General features: G+C 37.7%; 1 protein-coding gene and 1 long non-coding RNA gene across 2 annotated transcripts in view; one reads left to right on the top strand and one right to left on the bottom strand.

Annotated features, from left to right (window-relative positions):
- The window catches only part of LOC122555904 (transient receptor potential cation channel subfamily V member 6-like), a 124,432-nt gene that overhangs the window by 74,307 nt on the left and 31,899 nt on the right, over positions 1–18,226 (top strand). The window contains exons 4-7 of the mRNA XM_043702170.1: positions 936–1,034; positions 5,753–5,925; positions 13,343–13,489; positions 17,471–17,674. Of these exons, the coding sequence (XP_043558105.1) occupies positions 936–1,034; positions 5,753–5,925; positions 13,343–13,489; positions 17,471–17,674 (623 nt within the window). The remainder of the gene's footprint in view (positions 1–935; positions 1,035–5,752; positions 5,926–13,342; positions 13,490–17,470; positions 17,675–18,226) is intronic.
- Positions 668–13,375, bottom strand: LOC122555907. Its single transcript, XR_006313392.1, has 4 exons — positions 13,307–13,375; positions 12,012–12,091; positions 10,202–10,243; positions 668–960 (listed from the first exon to the last, which is right to left on the bottom strand). It is a non-coding gene; the product is annotated as an uncharacterized LOC122555907 (long non-coding RNA).

The raw sequence follows: 18,226 nt of genomic DNA, 5'->3' as shown, positions 1-18,226 counted from the left end.
TGTTCAGGGATGCCTAGGTTAGGTGCATTAATCAGGGGTAAATATGGGGGGTGGGTTACTCTTTGGAGAATTGGTGTGGACTTGTTGGGCCGAAGGGCCTGTTTCCACACTGTATGGATTCTCTTAAAAAATGAGAGTTCTAATTAATATTTCATATTTAATAAAATCAAAGACCATTCAAAGTCTGATTACTCTATCAAACGCTTGCATCACTGTAGCAATTATCACATGCTACGGTGCAAATGTTCTGCAATGTCCAATATGTCAGCTGTTCGGAAAACTATTACAATATAACTACTCAATTGCTACACAATTCACAACCACCTTTAGTTCAAATTTGTTTTGGATTTGTAATGTTATATTTTAATAATTGATTCAGATGCACCTTGAGTTGGTGGAAGCTCCTTCTGATCAACAGAGCAAGTTTTTGGTGAATATTGGTATTGTGTTCACTATAACCAACTCCTTTGTCAATTCCTCTAAGTTTGGATTGAATAAAGAATGTATTTGCAGTACAAACAAAAGCTGTTTATATGTACACACAGAAAACAGGCTATTCACCTGGTTTCAGAACCGGTCATATCTTGCTGTGTGTACATTTTAGGGCAATGAAATGGTGGATTCCACAATACTGATGGCAATAGACAGCTTCAATTGCGCACACATTCCTGTCTTTGAATTTGCGTTTAATTGTTATAATCTCACCTTATGCCACATTTAACAGATCCATGTGTGAAACTACAATTTCCATACAGTTTATGATTTGTATCAATATTTTTGTTATTTTTGCATTCTTATTCTACAATGGGCAGTCTTGAAGAATAATAATCTATGGTATTTTTCTGCAAAACTGGAGGTTTTTGAAAAATCGCTTCCATTCTTTCTTCAAAATTGTGATAACTAGTACTTGTTTTTTTTTTCTTTTTATATGTCAGGGGAATACGTTTTATCCTTTGCAGCCTGCATAGGAAATGAACAAATAGTTAAAATGATTGTGGCACATGGGGCACCTTTAAATGCACAAGATAAACAAGGTAGGATTTTTTTTTATCATTTCATTATCTTGTTCAAGCTGTTTTCCTATTTTATGTCATTCATTATTTCTGCATATTACAGTAAACATCTTATCTTAAATGCAATTGCAAACTTTCCTAACACAACAAAAATAACAGAGAAAAAGCAAGGCGTATGGCAAATACCCATCGATCAAAACAGCAGAAGTCCTAAAGGACAAAATGTGCAAGGGGAAACTTAAAATGGAAGATAGGAGAGCAAAGAAGGGCCACAAAAGAATAATGGCAGATAAAGTAAAGAAAAATCCTCAACCATTTTACAAGTACATTAAAGTTAAAAGGATAACTAGGGAAAACGTAGGGCCCATTAAGTTACACAGGGATAATTTGTGTATGAAGCCAGGGAATATAGATAGAGTTTGAAATGAATACTTTGGTGTTCACTAATTTGAGGGGCAATGTGAATATAGAAATCAGGAAGAAGGCCTTTGTGATATACTTAAAGAAATTTGCATAGCAAGAGAAGGAGATTGGTTGGTCTGCAGGCTTTAAAGTAGGTAAATCTCCAGGGCTGGATAAAACATATCCCAGATTGTTGAGTGAGGCAAGAGAGGAAATAGCAGGTATGCTGGCAATAATTGTCAATTCTTCTCTAGCCACAGGAGAAGTGCCAGGGGACTGGAGAACAACCAATGTGGGCATCATTATTCAAGAAGAGCAGGGAATAAATCAGGCCAGTCAGTCTACCTTCAGCAGTAGGATAACTATTGGATACAATTCTGAGGAACAGAATTAATTTGGAATCCAAGGAAGTTTGTTTAATTGGATACAGAATTTGCTTAGTGGCAGGACGTAGAGAGTGATGTTTGAGGGTGTTTTGCAGCTGAATGTCTCTGTCCAGTGGGTTCCACTGGCATCAATGTTTGTGGTGTATATAAACAGTTTGGACTTGAATGTAAGAGGATTCAACTGTAATTTTGTGAATGATATGTAAATTGGTGGGCTGGTAGCTAATAAGGAGGATAGCCTTAAATTTCAGGGAGATGGAGACAGGTTGGTCAGAAGGGCTATCAGTGGTAAATAAAATTCAATCTGGATACGTGTGAGGTGATGCACTTGAGCAGGTCAAACAAGTCAAGAATGAATACATGATGAATGGTAGGACCATGGGAAGCACCAAGGATCAGAAGGACTTTGGTGTGGCATATTTACTGGTCTCTGGGACAGGTAGATAAAATGGCTGAGAAGGCATTGAATTTAATGGGAATGGGGTTATGCTGGAACTGTATAAAATGTTGGTTAGGCCAAAGCTAGAGTATTGTGCTCAGTTCTGAAATCCAAGTTGTGGGATGGATGTGATCATACTAGAGAGGATGCAGAGGAGGTTTTCTAGGATGTTGCCTGGGCTGGTGAGTCTTAGTCCAGAAGAGAAATTGGATAGACTGGAATTGTTTTCTTTGGAATAGAGGAGATTAAGGAGGGACATGATTAAGATGTATAAAATTGAGAGGGCATAGACAGGATAGGCAGAAAGGAAACTTTCCCCTTGTTCAAGGAATCAATTACTGGTGGCATAGATTTAAGATAAGGGACAGGCTGCTTAGAGGGTATAGAATCATAGAATCCCGACAGTGTGGAAAGAGACCATTTAGCCCGTCAAGTGTGTACCAGCCCTCCAAAGAGCATCCCACCCAGACCCAGCCCAACTCCACCCTACCCCCATAACCTCACATTTACCATGGCTAATCCACCTCGCGTAAACATCCATGGATACTATGGACAATTTAGCATGACCAATCCACCTAACTTGCACATGTTTGGACTGTGGGAGGAAACGTGCACCTGCAGAAACCCATGTAGACACGGGTAGAACATGCAAACCCCACACAGACAATCCCCAAGGGTGCAATCAACGTCAGGTTCCTGGCGCGGTAAGATAGCAGTGCTAACCACTAAGCCACTCTGTCATCCATTCTGAGAAAGGGATAGGAGAAAAGATTTTTTTTTAATTCAGAGGGGGTGGAAATCTGGAACTCTCTGCCTGTAAGGGTGGTAGAGGCAGAAACCCTCATAACATTTAAGAAGTATTTAGATGTACACTTGTGATGCCAAGACATAAAAGGTCAAGTGCTGGAAAATGGGTTTAGAATAGCTAGGTGTTTGTTTTTGACCAATAATGACCCAATGGCTTAAAGGGCCTTCTTCTGTGCTGTACACCTTTATGACTCTAAATAGTATAGTAAGGTTCTTTAATTTCATTTTGTACTTAGCCTTCCTCTTTCTGAATGAAGAAAATTAAAATTCATAGTTGTTTGTTGTTTTAAAGTATACCAAAATGCATTTATTTAGTTTCTACTTCCTTAGAAGCCATGGAGCAGGCTCTGACATGTTGGTGATTAGAGTTGCCAGCTCTGACTTCCATGCTGGAAATTGTTGCCATCTAGTTTCCATCCAGTGGGTGGTAGCAAAGAAAACTGCATATCATTGAGGCAAAATGGCATCATAATGAGGATGTTATTGAAGGTTAATATGTACAAATAAGTCTCTTGTCAGTCCATTAGCGAGAATATTTCACCACTCAACACATTGTTGGAAAACGGGACTTTCTGTGAACTCATGAGAATTTTCCTAACCATACAAGAATCAGCTCATTACCACTTCTGTGGTCTTCACCTAAGTCATCTTCATGGTGTGTCAATTATATAATATGAAATTAAAGCAAATGGTATTACCTTCTGGCTATGACATTTAGATGAGGTATGGAGGTTTAGTCATTGTGTTCATCCTTCAAAGTGAAGGTAGCTGAGACATCATCTGGGGTATTTAGCTGGGTTTCAGTACTGCAAATGCTCCTACAAATAGGGCAGAATTGGGTTGAGTTTTAGATGAGTTGCTGGCTCGGGGTTTTCTCTCTGCCTCTGATATTTGCTTGCTTTCAAAGGAGGCCGCACTGTTTTTTATTTGGTTGCGCTAGGCGCTGATCCTGGGTGAGATTGTTCCAGGACCGAAGTCGATTTCACAATTCCTAGGTGAAGCCATCAGTATGCCCTTGTGGTGCTTACATTGACTACCATGAGAGTGCACCTCAGACTCAAGCTCTCCATAGCAGATTCACTTTGGTAAGTGAATGTTAGACTTTCTGGCTGCATGACCAGCTCAGTTCAGTTGTAACTGTCTCAATAAGGTGTGTATACTTGGCACACCAGCTAGAATGAGCACATAGGCATCTGCTATTTTGTACTGCAATCTGATCTTAAGCTTCCAAAAGCAATTTAGTTATAGAGTCATAGAGTCATACAGCACAGAGACAGACCTTCGGTTCAACCAGTCCATGCTGACCATGTTCCCAAACTAAAATAAATCCCATTTTCCTGTGTTTTGCACAGATCCCTGTAAATCTTTCCTATTCATGTACCTACTAAAATGTATTGTAAATGTTGTAACTGTATCTGCATCTACCACTTCCTCTGGCAATTCATTCCAAATACAAACTACCTCCATGTGAAAAGATTGCCTCTCAGGTCCCTTTTAAATCTTTCTCCTCTCAGCTTAAAAATATGCCCCCTAATTTTGAATTCATCCATTATAGAGAAAAGACCTTTGCTATTCATCTTATCTATGCCACTCATGATTTTATAAACCTCTATAAGGTCACCTCTCAACATCAAATGTTCTGGGGAAAAGTCCCAGTCTATCTTTGTGATTCAAACCCTCCAGCATGATGCTGGTACACAAAGTTTAGTAAAATATTCCTGAAATGTACCTTTTGCAATACTTAAACTATAATGCTGAGACTTCTAATCTGGGTTAGAACATTTTTACATTTAATTTGACAGCCATCTTTTATGCTGCTAAAGATTGATGATTGCACGGATTAACTTCAAGATGGCAGATATCTTCATCCTATTCAGTTAAAACTGCCATATTTTACATGTTTATATATGTTGACATCTTGGTTAGTACCTGAAAATGTGTGGCTGAATGTGGCTTAATGCCATGATATACTCAGACATGCAAGATATCATGAAATTATAGTGTTGTATATGGAAGAACATAAGGACAAAATAATATGAGCATGAACATGCAACTGAACAGAAACTGTCACAAATCAAAAGAAACAAAATTTAGTTGCTATAGAATCAGCACAAAATCATTGAACTATGTCATTCCTTCAATTGCATGTGTCTACCCTGAATATTAAGTTTGGTTGTTCTGGAGACAACCATAACCTTAAAACCAGAATATCCAATTATGACAGACCAAAGTGTGAACTACTTAAAGGTAGCAAAATATTCAGTACATTAAACTCTCTTCTAAGACCTAAACATCTTGAAAAGCAGCCCAACAAAAATTATACAATTTGATACAAAAAAAATCCCAGACACAAAATCCTGATTTCTGTATGCTCTGAAGTATTGCCTTCCCAGTTCCAGCTCTATAATGGAATCACAATCCTCCACAGCTATTTGCTAAGTGTACCTAAAATTGTTGGTAAATGAACAAAATATTTTGAAAACTTATTTCATAAGTCATAATTGTTGAAATAAACATAATACAAAATTGAAGAGCGGTAGGTAGTCATGAAAAGAACATGATCCTTCCAGTGAAATATTGTTATGTTCCATACAGCATTGGTCCTGAATGTATATCAAATGTTCCTACAATTTTGGACCAGTAGATATACATGGTGATTCAATAAGTGTTTTAAATCTAAATCTGTTTAACATTTTGTTTTACAGGTAACACCGTTTTCCACATGCTTGTGCTGCATCCAAATAAGAGCATGGCCTGCAGAATGTACAATTTTATTTCATCACTTATATCCAAGGAAAAGATTGAGTATTTGGAGAATATCACCAACAAAGATGGACTCACTCCTATGAAACTGTCAGCATTTGAAGGAGATGTAGCAGTAAGATAACACAGCTCTACTTCCTTTAGTTTCAGACGGTGATAGTTTTTTGACATAATATTTAGAGTAATTAAGATGCCATAAAATGTAAGCTTTTGTCACGATTTTTATACAGAAGATATTGCAAAAATAATAGACCTTATCATTTAGTTTGGCAACGAGTCCTCATAAAGCTTCATAGCAGGTAGAAGCCATTTTTGAAATGGTAATCATTCAGTAACATAGGAAAAATACAAATAATACTCCAATACATCTATTCTACCTTGTACAATACTGTCCACATGTATGTAACCAGCTTGGATGTTTCTCCTGTGTTAGAGTTAAAGAAAATGCATTATTTTATGTCTATAAACATCATCCATCGAGTAAAATTATTTTTCTTCAACTTTATACATAGAGCAAAGGACAGTCCAGCTGGTGCCCAAATTTTGACATGTTCCATATCCAACGAGTTTAGATTTAGTTTTAGTTGGTGAATTGCATATTCCATACATTATTAGTTAATTCAGTATCAAATGAATTATTCTGAAGCTCAATATTTGATAGGTAATACAATCCTTCAGTTTCCTCTCAGTACATCAGATGCAACACTGTTTGGGCTAATTGAGAAAGGCAGAAACATTATGCATTTTATGTGATAATGTATTTTTACTGCTAAAGTGGATCTACGTCTTTTTAAGGCAACAAAATCAAGTTTCTGTTGAGCAAACAGAATGCAAGAACATAGGAACAAGAGTGGGCCATTCAGCCTCTTGAGTCTGTTCTACAGTTCAACCAGATCATGTTCGATCTGTATGTCAACTCCATTTATCCGCCTTTGTTCCATATCCCTTGATACCCTTAGTAAGCAAAAACAAATTTATCAATCTAAATCTTGAAAATTTCAATTGACTCAGAATCCACAGCCTATTGGAGGAACAAGTTCCAGATTTCCACTACCCTTTGCGTGAAAACATGCTTCCTCATTTCACGCCTGAATGGACTAGCTCTATGTTTAAGATTGAGTCCTTTTGTTCTGGATTTGGACGCAACCCACCTGATTGAAGTCTGAAAATTGAGCCGGAGTTGCTGCCAGCAAGGTAGGTTGCGGATGGGGTAACATTGTGATTGTGGAGGGAGGGGTCCAACATGTCAGTAGCCAGATATTGTTTATGGGACCCACTGAAGCGCTCTTGGACCACTGGCACTGACCACAATAAGTCAAGATATAACTGTAGCCAATTTTCATTTCCATCACCCATGGAGCCATAGACTATGCAAGGTTCAACCCATCTATGAATCTCAGACTCAGTTTTTCCAGATCTGTCGACCTTTAGATATTGTAACTGGAGCAATAGTAGTCATTCCAAAAACCAGGAATCTCAACACAAAAGATGCTGTCAACTTCCTTTAAAATATTTATTCCTTGTTGAATTCTGTTCATTTTGTGCTATTATATTTAAGTATAAACCAAGCAAGTCAATTCTTGCTTGTATACAGGTTATGTTACAAAATGGGAAGTAGCTGTAGATCGTGTCATAAGTAAGTGATACTGTTCACACCACATTAGTTGTCAGGCAATTCTGCATCTCAGTTAGCTGCCCAATTGTCAACCATCCCACATCACATGAAGAATTCCACTTCAATCACTCCGTGCAATACTTCATATATCAGGTGCACAATGCAGCTGGAAAGAGATAGTAGTGTGTGAAAGATTTAAAATGAATATGCCTGAATTTAGAACACAGAGTTGAGACAGATCTTGAATCTATTCAACACATGAAAAATCGAAGTTGATATGTTTTGAGGAGGACTGTAAAAATGCACACTTAAGTTTTGATTTGACAAGTTGTGTTACTGTACAATGTAGATAACATTATTTCCTTTTTTAAAAACAATTGAATTCCATTAAATAAATCAGTGGTGATGATTTATGGCAAATTTAGTTAAATGGTATGAAATCTATTTGGAGATGGACATCACCTTGCCTGTATCTCTGATTTTCAATCCCCCACATACTTTTGAGGTTGGTCAGCTTGGTACTGTACTTGGCCATGTATGAGTGTTTGAATGCCAGTGAGGAAACCATAATCTGTCATATTTCCAAGTGGCTGCTGCGATTAAACGTTCAATTTAAAAGCTGCCTGTGTTGGTGTCCAATGACCTAAGCATACTAGGAAGGGAAGCTAGGAGCATAGGGGCAGGAGTAAGTTGCTTAGCTTACAATGCAGTTAATTGTAAATGAGCCTGAAGTAACTCTTCTCAGTATGTGCAATATGAAAGCTTGGAGTAGAATGCTATATGTACATTTTTAGGCAGCTCTATTGTTATCTTTCTCCATCTGTCTAAGACCTGTCACTGTGTGTCTCCATCCATCTCAACAGGAGAGATGTTAAAGTATGACAATTGGACGTGTAATCTAATGAACAAAGGAATTCTGCAGTGCTGGAAAAGGAAACTGGGTAGCTTCTTAGTATAAGCAAGGCAGTGTTGGAGACAGTTTGGAGAAAAACACAAGGCCATTGTAGATGTGACAGCTAGGGGTGAGAAAGTCATGGTATTCCAGATAATTGAGAATAGGGACATAAATGTATATTGAAATATAGCAACACTAGAAGTCCTGACATATAATGTGCTTGTCATGGGGCTGGGAGAGTGTGGGGAAGACCCATGTTATTAATATTTACAGTGATACCAGGGAAAGTAGGAGCATGACGTACATGGAGTAGGTGGGGGTGAGTGCAGGGAACAGAGACGAGGTGGTGTTGCAGCAGCTTTTTTTTTCCTTGATTGCTTAGTATAATAGAAAGATTGTCCCTCAGTGGTGAGCCTGGAAAATCTATAATATCTAAAACAGGCTAAATTTTTTCCATTTTCATGGCCAGTGGAGGGTTTTTTGACTCTGGTGAAATAGAAGATTTAAAATGGGTTCGATCACAATATGATTGTCTTCTGCAACTCCACTCTTGCCCAGCTCAAGCCCATAATTTTGGTAAAGCACACATATTAGGGTCACTGATCTTTGGATGTGTAATGACTTGCTGCATAAAGATTAATCAGTCTTCAACCACTAGGGAAAAAAAAAACAAAAATGAAAACCATTCCAGTAAACTAAAAAGTCTTCATGTTTCTGAAAAAAGACACAATGTTTTGAAACCTTATTGCCTTGTACTCATCAGGACTAGTTCAAGTCAAACACTTAAAATTTAAACAAACTTGACAGTTGACTGTCAGTGATCACCTAACTGGTGCATTCTCCCTGGCAATGCCTCCTACATATGCAAGTCAACTTTTCAAGCAATCAGCACTCTCTTCTCATACAGCATAAAATATTGTTTTCCCTTTACAGTCATATTTCTTGTGAATAGTTTTAATGAATGTTTGACAAAATGTGTCTGTTTTCAGCAATACTCAAGATCTATAGTACCAAACTAATTTACAAAGCTTTTATTTAAAAAGATCCTCAAATAAATTTGTGTAATCTTGCATGGGAAGCAATGTCTTGGTCATATTAGGCTGCAAACAGATACCAAACATGCATATACAACATGGATGTTTGCAAAAGGTTGGAAAAGAAAATGATTATGTATCACTCTCAAAATACCTGCACAAAGACTAATTTCAAACATTAACAAAATCATATCTGACTGCTCTTGTATGGCCTGTGCATATGTGATTGTGTCATGTATACAAAAACAGAAACTCAAACAAGAAAATTGATGCAATGAATTGAAATAAATAGAATTTTTCTCCAAAAATATAAATAAGTTTCAGAGGTAAAAAACAAAATCCCAAATCCATTTAGCTTAAGTATTGTGGAATGTATCATTTTAATGTATTACTTTTATTAGAAACTTGCTTTCAACAAAAATTTCTATAATGGCATAGAAATTTGGACAATTTTTTTTGTTTTATGAAAGGAGTATCGTTGTTTCATTGCATTTATATTTTGTTGTTAAAACTTCATTGTTATTTTCTAGCTAGATTACATAAGTTTGATAAATATGTTCAAAAACTCATTAGTTCTGATTTCTTGCTCCTTTCTATGAAGTCTGAGCTAATTAGCTGCAAGAAAGTTGCATCTCAACAGGAGTGATGCTGAAGTCTGATGAACAGACGTGCAACCTGATGGACAGAAGAGTGTTAGATGCAATGTACATTGCTGTATCTTTTATGGCATTGTTCAATTGATTAGATTGATAGTGTCCTTTTTGAAGACAATACTATTGTAATTACTCAAAATAGCTTCAAAAATCTCTGGGATTATGCACAACTGTAAATACTGAATTACACGTACCAATCTTCTTAAGACCCTACCAAACTGCCAGGGGTGTGTCATCTAGTTAAAAGAAAATAAGAAATTAGGAACACATCTTAAACAGCAAGTAATAGCAATGCGAACCAGAAAATTTGACCCTGTCTAACTGTTATTAGTAATAATATCCTATGGGTTCAGAAAAGATTTACAAGGATGTTGCCAGGGTTGGAGGATTTGAGCTTCAGGGAGATGCTGAACAGGCTGGGGCTGTTTTCCCTGGAGCATCGGAGGCTGAGGGGTGACCTTATAGAGGTTTACAAAATTATGAGGGACATGGATGCTTAAATAGACAAAGTCTTTTCTCTGGGGTCAGGGAGTCCAAGACTAGAGGGCATAGGTTTAGGGTGAGAGGGGAAAGATATAAAAGAGACCTAAGGGGCAACCTTTTCACGCAGAGGGTGGTACATGCATGGAATGAGCTGTCAGAGGATGTGGTGGAGGCTGGTACAATGGCACCATTTAAGAGGCATTTGGATGGGTATATGAATAGGAAAGGTTTGGAGGGATATGGGCTGGGTGCTGGCAGGTGGGACTAGATTGGGTTGGGATATCTAGTCGGCATGGACAGGTTGGATCGAAGGGTCTGTTTCCATGCTGTACATCTCTATGACTCTATGACTAAGATTTGCCCTCACTGGCTCTCTCTACAAGAGGACTGGTCTACAGGTTTTGTAGCCTGAAAGCTGAGTGACACTTATGCCCTTCAGTGTAACACCCTTAGTTAATCATGGCTATAAACTAGCGTAAGCAGACTGGGGAAGAGAAGGATCTTAGTGTAAATAAACATTCCCTGGTTTAACTGGCCATTATTTGTGGTGTGCACTAGTTTGATCTCAAAGTGAATCTGTCAGAAATTGGCAGATCCAGATCCGAATTTATTTTCAGCTCTGTCTGCAAAATAGTCAGCAGACAAGCTAGAAATGCCATGAAGGATGCAGATTTTTAAAGTAAATATATTTTGAGGTTAAGATAGTGATTGTGTCTCTTTAAGGTTTCAAAATCCAATTGTGGTTAAGTGAACAGAAACTAATCAATTAATACTTAATTGTTTTTTAAAATGAGATTGTTAACATTACTTCTTGATTCCTAGGCTATTAAAATTTGATTCTGCTGTTAATAAGGTATTTAATATTTATGAAGTGTTTGCCAGTACATTTCAGAATACTGGAATTTCCTCTTTTAAAGATTATTCAAACAAATATTTGTACATGAGCCAATATTTTGAAAGAAATGTATTTGCCTTGGTTAACTGAGACAAATATGTGTTTCCTGTACCAGTGTGATAGGAACTGGGTGTACATGTACTGATATATAAATTATAGGTTTTGTTGTGTTGTAGTCCAGTTGTACGGAGAGAAATTGAACACTTGCTGCACTGATTTATTTTTGGTGTAAATTGTCATTGTTCTAGGGACAGGTGGAGAATTTCTACCCCTGATGTTCCCTGTATATGCAACGCCTGCCAAATTGGAGTTGTAGGACCATGATTGTAATTGATCAGCAAATAGATGGAACTTGTGGAACACATATTTTTGAGTTATTCCAGATCTTCATCTTCCTGGCTATATCAAAATACCATAAGCATTCACCAGTCTGTGCTCAGCTCCCTTTACTTTGCCCCCTGCCACCCCAATCCTGTTTTTGGCCATCTCAGCATCAGAGCTGGTAATATTTGCCCAGGGACCTGACTGCCAAGCTATGTCAGGTTTGAGGCTGGATACTCAACCTATTTCGTAGTGGAAACCTGTCAGATTGAATTGCACCCTCATAAGTTTTGAGTTATGCTTACAGAATTTAGGAAGTTTCCCTTGGAGTCAGAATGATGTTAACTTCTGTATTACAGATTGACTTCAGTGAGTGAGATGAGACCTATCGAGAGAAAAAGCAAGTTGAAGTTTCAGGTTGATGGCATTTGATCAGATGTTCTGGTGAAAGGTTATCAACATGAAACAATAATACTGCTTCTCTCTCTCTAGAGATGTTATCACTCTGGTGAATAGTTCTTGCATCTTCTCGTCTTCTTTCAAATTTACAGCATCTACAGTGTTTTAAATTTTGTTTCATTGCAGGTAGTATTTATCAATTAAGTACTTCACAACAAATCTTGATCCCCTTCATTGTACAATAAACGTCCTATTTTTCCATGGATACAATAGCAATCTGTCTGCTATAGACGAGAAGGTTATGTTGATTGTTGACTGAATTTCAAAGATGTTGCTGAGTTACAGATTCCTGTACCTTGACACTTTTATTTCGACCAATTGAGGCAATCAAGAGAGCAATGGATGATTAGTTGGATAAAAATATTGTACAAAGGTTATGGGGAGAAAGCAGGAGATTGGCAAAAGGTAATGATGCTCATTCGATGAGCTGCTGCAAGGACAACAAGCTGACAGTCATACTCCTGCCCCATAACATTCTATGATTAACATTCTATTTGAACATTGAGATTAATTTTGAACTCTAGTTCACTTTCTAAGAGTCTGCGTTTACTCACCTGGACTAGTACAAATAGGTTGGCCTTGCGTTTAAAATGGTCTCTAAACACTGCTACTTTTAAGGGACCTGAGTCCAGCTGACTCAGCAGTAGCCATGCTAATTAATGTGAATCAGGCTTCCATGTTGTCACTTGCGTTCCATAGACCTAGTAACCATTGGCTTAAGCAGGACACAACAAGCAAAAGCTGGCCCACACCACCAGACCTGCCAAGAAAGAAGCAGACTCCTTGAAACATAAGTTTAAAACTGACCTTTGTAGGGCTAGGAGGAGTTGAAAAGTCTGAGCCTTTGCTGCCCCAAGCATAATTTCTTCTCAATCTTGAGAACTTAGTAAATATCCATAAAACTTTGCATCAAATTAAAGTATATGGGATCTTTAATGCCGACTCCACTCTTCTATCTACTCAAATCGAACTCCTGGTTAAAATTGACATCAATTTTCAAATTAGGAATGATTAGTAATTAAAACAAAATGCTAATTTGTCTGTTAATGTTAATTTGAATTAGTAATTTGTTCCAAGTTGAAGAATTCCTTTGTTTTTCTTTCTCTTTGTGCATTAGAACTGTAGCACATTTTATATTTACCTGACTCAAGATACATTTCGTATGCTTTTGTTGCAGATGTTCAGTCATTTCATGAAGAAGAGAAAACAGATCTATTGGGCCTTTGGACCTGTATCATCCACCTTGTATGATCTGACAGGAATTGATACGTGGGGTGATGAACTCTCCGTCCTTGACATTTTATGCTCTAGCAAGAAGAAGGAGGTCAGTTATTTCGAAATACTAACTTCCTGGTAGAAATAGCAATATGTACAACACAGCTAAATAGAAAGAATTGGCATCACATGAATCAACTAGATAACAATGTGCTTTTAGAGACAGAAGATATTGTAATAGGCAAGAAGAAATGAATTAGAAAGGAGGATGAAACAACATGAGTAGTACCAAAAAGAGAGAAAATAAAATGTGATTGACAGTTGCTTTTTTTAAAGTACAGAAACTTGATATTATGTTATAGAACAATGATTGGTGGTTTTGGTTCAAGTGTTAACATTGATACAACAAGTAAATATGTCAACTATAATAATATATACAGAGGAATAATGAAGTAAACAAAAAAATGACTCCAGATTACAGGAGAAACCGATCTCTCTAACTTCTGTGTGTACATTATGACTTTCGAGAATAAATTATAAGATTTGAAGGTCCACACTGAAGCAGAAGGCCATGAGGGCTGATGCCCACACTTTGGGTGTAGAAACATTTCGATCTTAAGCAGAAAGAAAGAAAGGTCAAAAACTCATCATCATAAAAAAGCTGCTCAGAGCAATGCTCATGAATTCCAGGGTTGCCCCTAAGGTGTGTTGACTTTTTTGTCCAGAACCCAGGAGTGTTTTCAGCAGGTCTCCCACCTTATTTTTACTTTGGTGGTGTGCAAATGCAGGGATACTTGTAAATAATATTCCCTCTAAACTGTGTGCCACCACTTTAAGTTACCGTACTAAAAAATCTGAAGGGCCTGCACTTAAGAACATAGCAGAACCACAAATAGAAATCTTGAGGGAATAATGCCTTTTATGTGTATAGAGAGTCCCTTTAGCTCAGATGATTGTTAAGGAACAGGCAGCCAAGCATTGCAGCTTGCTCAAGAGTATGTCTCAATTCAATTTCATGGACATCATAACCGAGTACTTGAAACTATAAATCAGAACACTGGCTGAGCATTTAAAGCAATTTAAGTCTTTTTTTAAAAAAAGAAATCATTTAAAACCCAGGGAGCATAACCCAAGGAAACAGGAAATAATGAAGAGTTTTAATAAGGAGTATTTTTTTTCTAATAGCAGGCAGGTTGTTGAACAGTGGATTCAGATTTCTAGTAGTGGGCAAAATAAATTAGGATAAATATTTTTACAGAGCAAATTGTTAGGATCTGAAATGGTGTAGGAAGCAGATTCACCAGTAGTTTTATTCAGGCAATTGAGTGAAATGCATTGATAAAACATGTTGATAGTGAGAGTGGGTTAACATGGATTTATGCAGCATATATTGAAAGATCTTACCTAACAAATTTACTAAGCTCTTCAACTACAAAACAGACCTACTGACAATGGACATTTTGTGAAAAGTATAGTCCAGAAATTCCAGATGAGGTACATGGGGAAGTGAACTTTCATCTCACAATTCAATCTGCCATTGAGCTATTAGGGAGATTTTGACCTTTGGTAGCACTGGGACATGGGGATCTGAGGGTGGATTGGAAAACCATCAGACCTCTGCGCTGAGGCCAAGGTGACCTCAGCTCCATATTGTTTATTCAACTCCTGGCCATGATAGGATTGGTATGAAAAAGATATAGCCTTTAACATTAGAAATGAATGGATGATTCTCCCAGGCACCTGAATTTTAGAGTTGATACACTTAGGTTTCAGCAAGGGTATCACACAAAGTGCTGATCCATGAGACAGTAAAGTGAGCAAAAGCAGGCAGCCTTTCAGGTGGGTTGAACATTAATAAGTCATGGGTCAGATATTTTGACCAGGAAACAACATTTCTAAATTTTCAGATTAAAAATTACCCATTCACCTTTAGCAGGCTTCTGTGCTGGAGATTCCTGGAAGAGGTGTTCTGTTACAAATGTATTCAGGAATCCAGCAGCAAAGATAGGTAGGCACCTCAAAGCACTGGAGAAATACCACTACTGGTACCTTTGCAAGATCTTCCAAATCCGGCTGCATGAAAGTTTGTCAATAGCAGTATCCTCTGTCAAGCTAAATCACCCAGCACAAAAGCACTAACTAATCATGTCATTCGTATGCACGACACCAGATTCCAGAAGGAAAAACACTCATACATGGAACCCAGTCAGCACAGGAAACTTCTAAGAAGACAATGGAAGCACTTTAGGAATGTCATCAAAACCTCTCTGAAGAGATCAAACATCTCTGCCAACTCATGGGAGATTCTGGCTTGTGATAAACCAAAATAGAAATAATTCATTTGGGAAGGCACAGAACACATTGAGATGCTTTATTGAAATCATACATAGATGAGTTTAAGGTGTCAGAGAATGTACAAACCTCCAAACACCTCATCCATTCAAACCTGCCCCGCAAGTGGCAGGAACTGCAAATTGGATTGGACCTATCAGCCTTCTCACAACCTATCAAACCAGAGTGGAATTTTGTCTTCCTAGATCCAAAGCCTGTCTAACATAATGTAGTGATATGTGGTGCTATGCAGTTACCTGAGAATCATTGGTTTCTCCATTGTAGTCAATCTGAAAAGTTACATTTCAATGGCTTTGTAAGAGTGCAATATGCAAAAGTTGGTGACAACCTGAAAACTCCTGTCAGTGCTCTCCCCTACCATTCTCCAGTCCTTCCACTACCTCACTTCCATAATAATGTGTGTTTCGAAGGAAACTGTCAACAGAAGCTTCATACTGGTCAGTGCCAAAGTCCTGTTTATGTGACTGAATACTTGTTCCACACTGGTCAGAATAGTCTCTAAAGTCCTGGCTGAAGAGGAATGGATTACTCCATATTCTAACACATTGAGCACATACTTTCTGCTCTATGTAACTAACAGGTCTGTTAAGGTTTAACAACCTTCCTTGGTAGCCCGGACCTTTAATTTATGAATGTTAATTCATTACAACAGTGTTAATATGTGATATCCCCCCTCCAGTAAGCTGGCATTTGCAACATTGCATCCCCTTTCCTTCACCTACACATTTACTTTTGGGTGATTTTATTTGGTGAACCATTCCTACAGTGCACATGTGGTGTCAATCTCTGATCTGGGACTTACAATGGCCCACTTCCTGAAATTACACAGCTGCCAGAACAACGATGAACTTTTAATGTGAAGCAGAGATGTGTAGCTAATGAATACAATGCAGCTTGTCAAGCTTTGCATGACATATACTGCTGGTGAAAGCTTTTATACCTGCAACTTTGTCTTATTTGTTAAAAAATAATAAATTTGTACCTTCAAAGGCAATTACTAATGTGATATCCATATGCTTCCAATTATCCCACTGCATCCTTCTCTTCTGCAAATACTTGTAGTGTAAAATGCCATTTTTAAGATCTGACTTGTAAAATTCTGAGTAGAACACAGCAGGGCACCAATAAAGTAAATTCTCACTTGTGTATTCATGCTGAGTTCCAAATATGTATGTTAATAAGCACCACAATTACACTACTATTACTTTCATTTCCACAACATGGAGTCATTCCCTCCTCCCACTCCACTCACTCTTACCAACATCAAATCACATTTCCTTATCTCCTGTAGATTTGATTTTCAAATGTCCTTCTTGCTGGTCTACCAAGCTCCTCCTCCTACAAATTTCAAACCATTTGAAATTTGCTGTCAATGTCCTATTTATTCTACCTGCCCTCACTTCAATCCCTGCTGGTGAACACTGGCTCCCCATCCTCAAGATGCCAACTTCAATAATGTTTTTATCATTTATACATTCAGTTGCTTAGCCCCAGAGGGAGTTCTATGACCTAATAGTTGACATTCCATCCCTCTCCAAACCCGTCTACTTCAGTACTTATTTTTCTGCTTTGTGAAACACAGTAGAATGTTTTGTTACATTCTAAATCATATACAAAAGCAAAATTGTTATTGGATATTTTGATATTTCACGTGTTCAATATGAAACCAACCAGTGTATGGTGTAATGTTCCTTGTAAAGTTGCAAGTGGTAATAGTAACATTTTTTTATTATTGTAGGCTCGGAAACTATTAAAGATTACTCCAGTGAAAGAAGTGCTTCATCATAAGTGGACTAATTATGGCTTCAAGTATTTCTTGCTGTGGACTGCACTTTACTTTTTATACACAATCATTTTTACGGTTTGCTGTGTGTACCGTCCTCTTACACCAGCTGGCCCTGATGGGGACAACATCACTATCATGATTCCAAAACCACTAAATGTAAGCACACATATTAGAATTCATGTGTAAATGACATTTTTTTAACTTCCAAAATTAATAAAATTAAACAAGTCAACTGTTGATAATGTTAGAACAGTTGTTATAGACTACATTAACAAAGTTAAATTAAATATCGTACAATTCCGAAATTGGTGATGTCAAAGTAGTTAAACATTTGTATTGTTATAGAGTCACAGAGTCATAGAGATGTATAGCATGTAAACAGACCCTTTGGTCCAACCCGCCCATGCCGACCAGCTATCCCAACCTAATCTAGTCCCACCTGCCAGCACTCAGCCCATATCCCTCCAAACCCTTCCTATTCATATACCCATCCAAATGCCCCTTAAATGTTGCAATTGTACCAGCCTCCACCACTTCCTCCGGCAGCTCATTCCATACACGTACCACTGTCTGCGTGAAAATGTTGCCCCTTAGGTCTCTTTAATATCTTTCCCCTCTCACCCTAAACCTATGTCCTCTCATTCTGGACTCCCTGACCCCAGGGAAAAGACTTTGCCGATTTATCCTATCCATGCCCCTCATAATTTT

This window comes from Chiloscyllium plagiosum, chromosome 13, assembly GCF_004010195.1.
Source record: "Chiloscyllium plagiosum isolate BGI_BamShark_2017 chromosome 13, ASM401019v2, whole genome shotgun sequence".
Lineage (NCBI taxonomy): Eukaryota > Metazoa > Chordata > Chondrichthyes > Orectolobiformes > Hemiscylliidae > Chiloscyllium > Chiloscyllium plagiosum.
The sequence above is the reverse complement of the archived record's forward strand: the minus strand, read 5'-3'. Positions and strand labels throughout refer to the sequence as shown.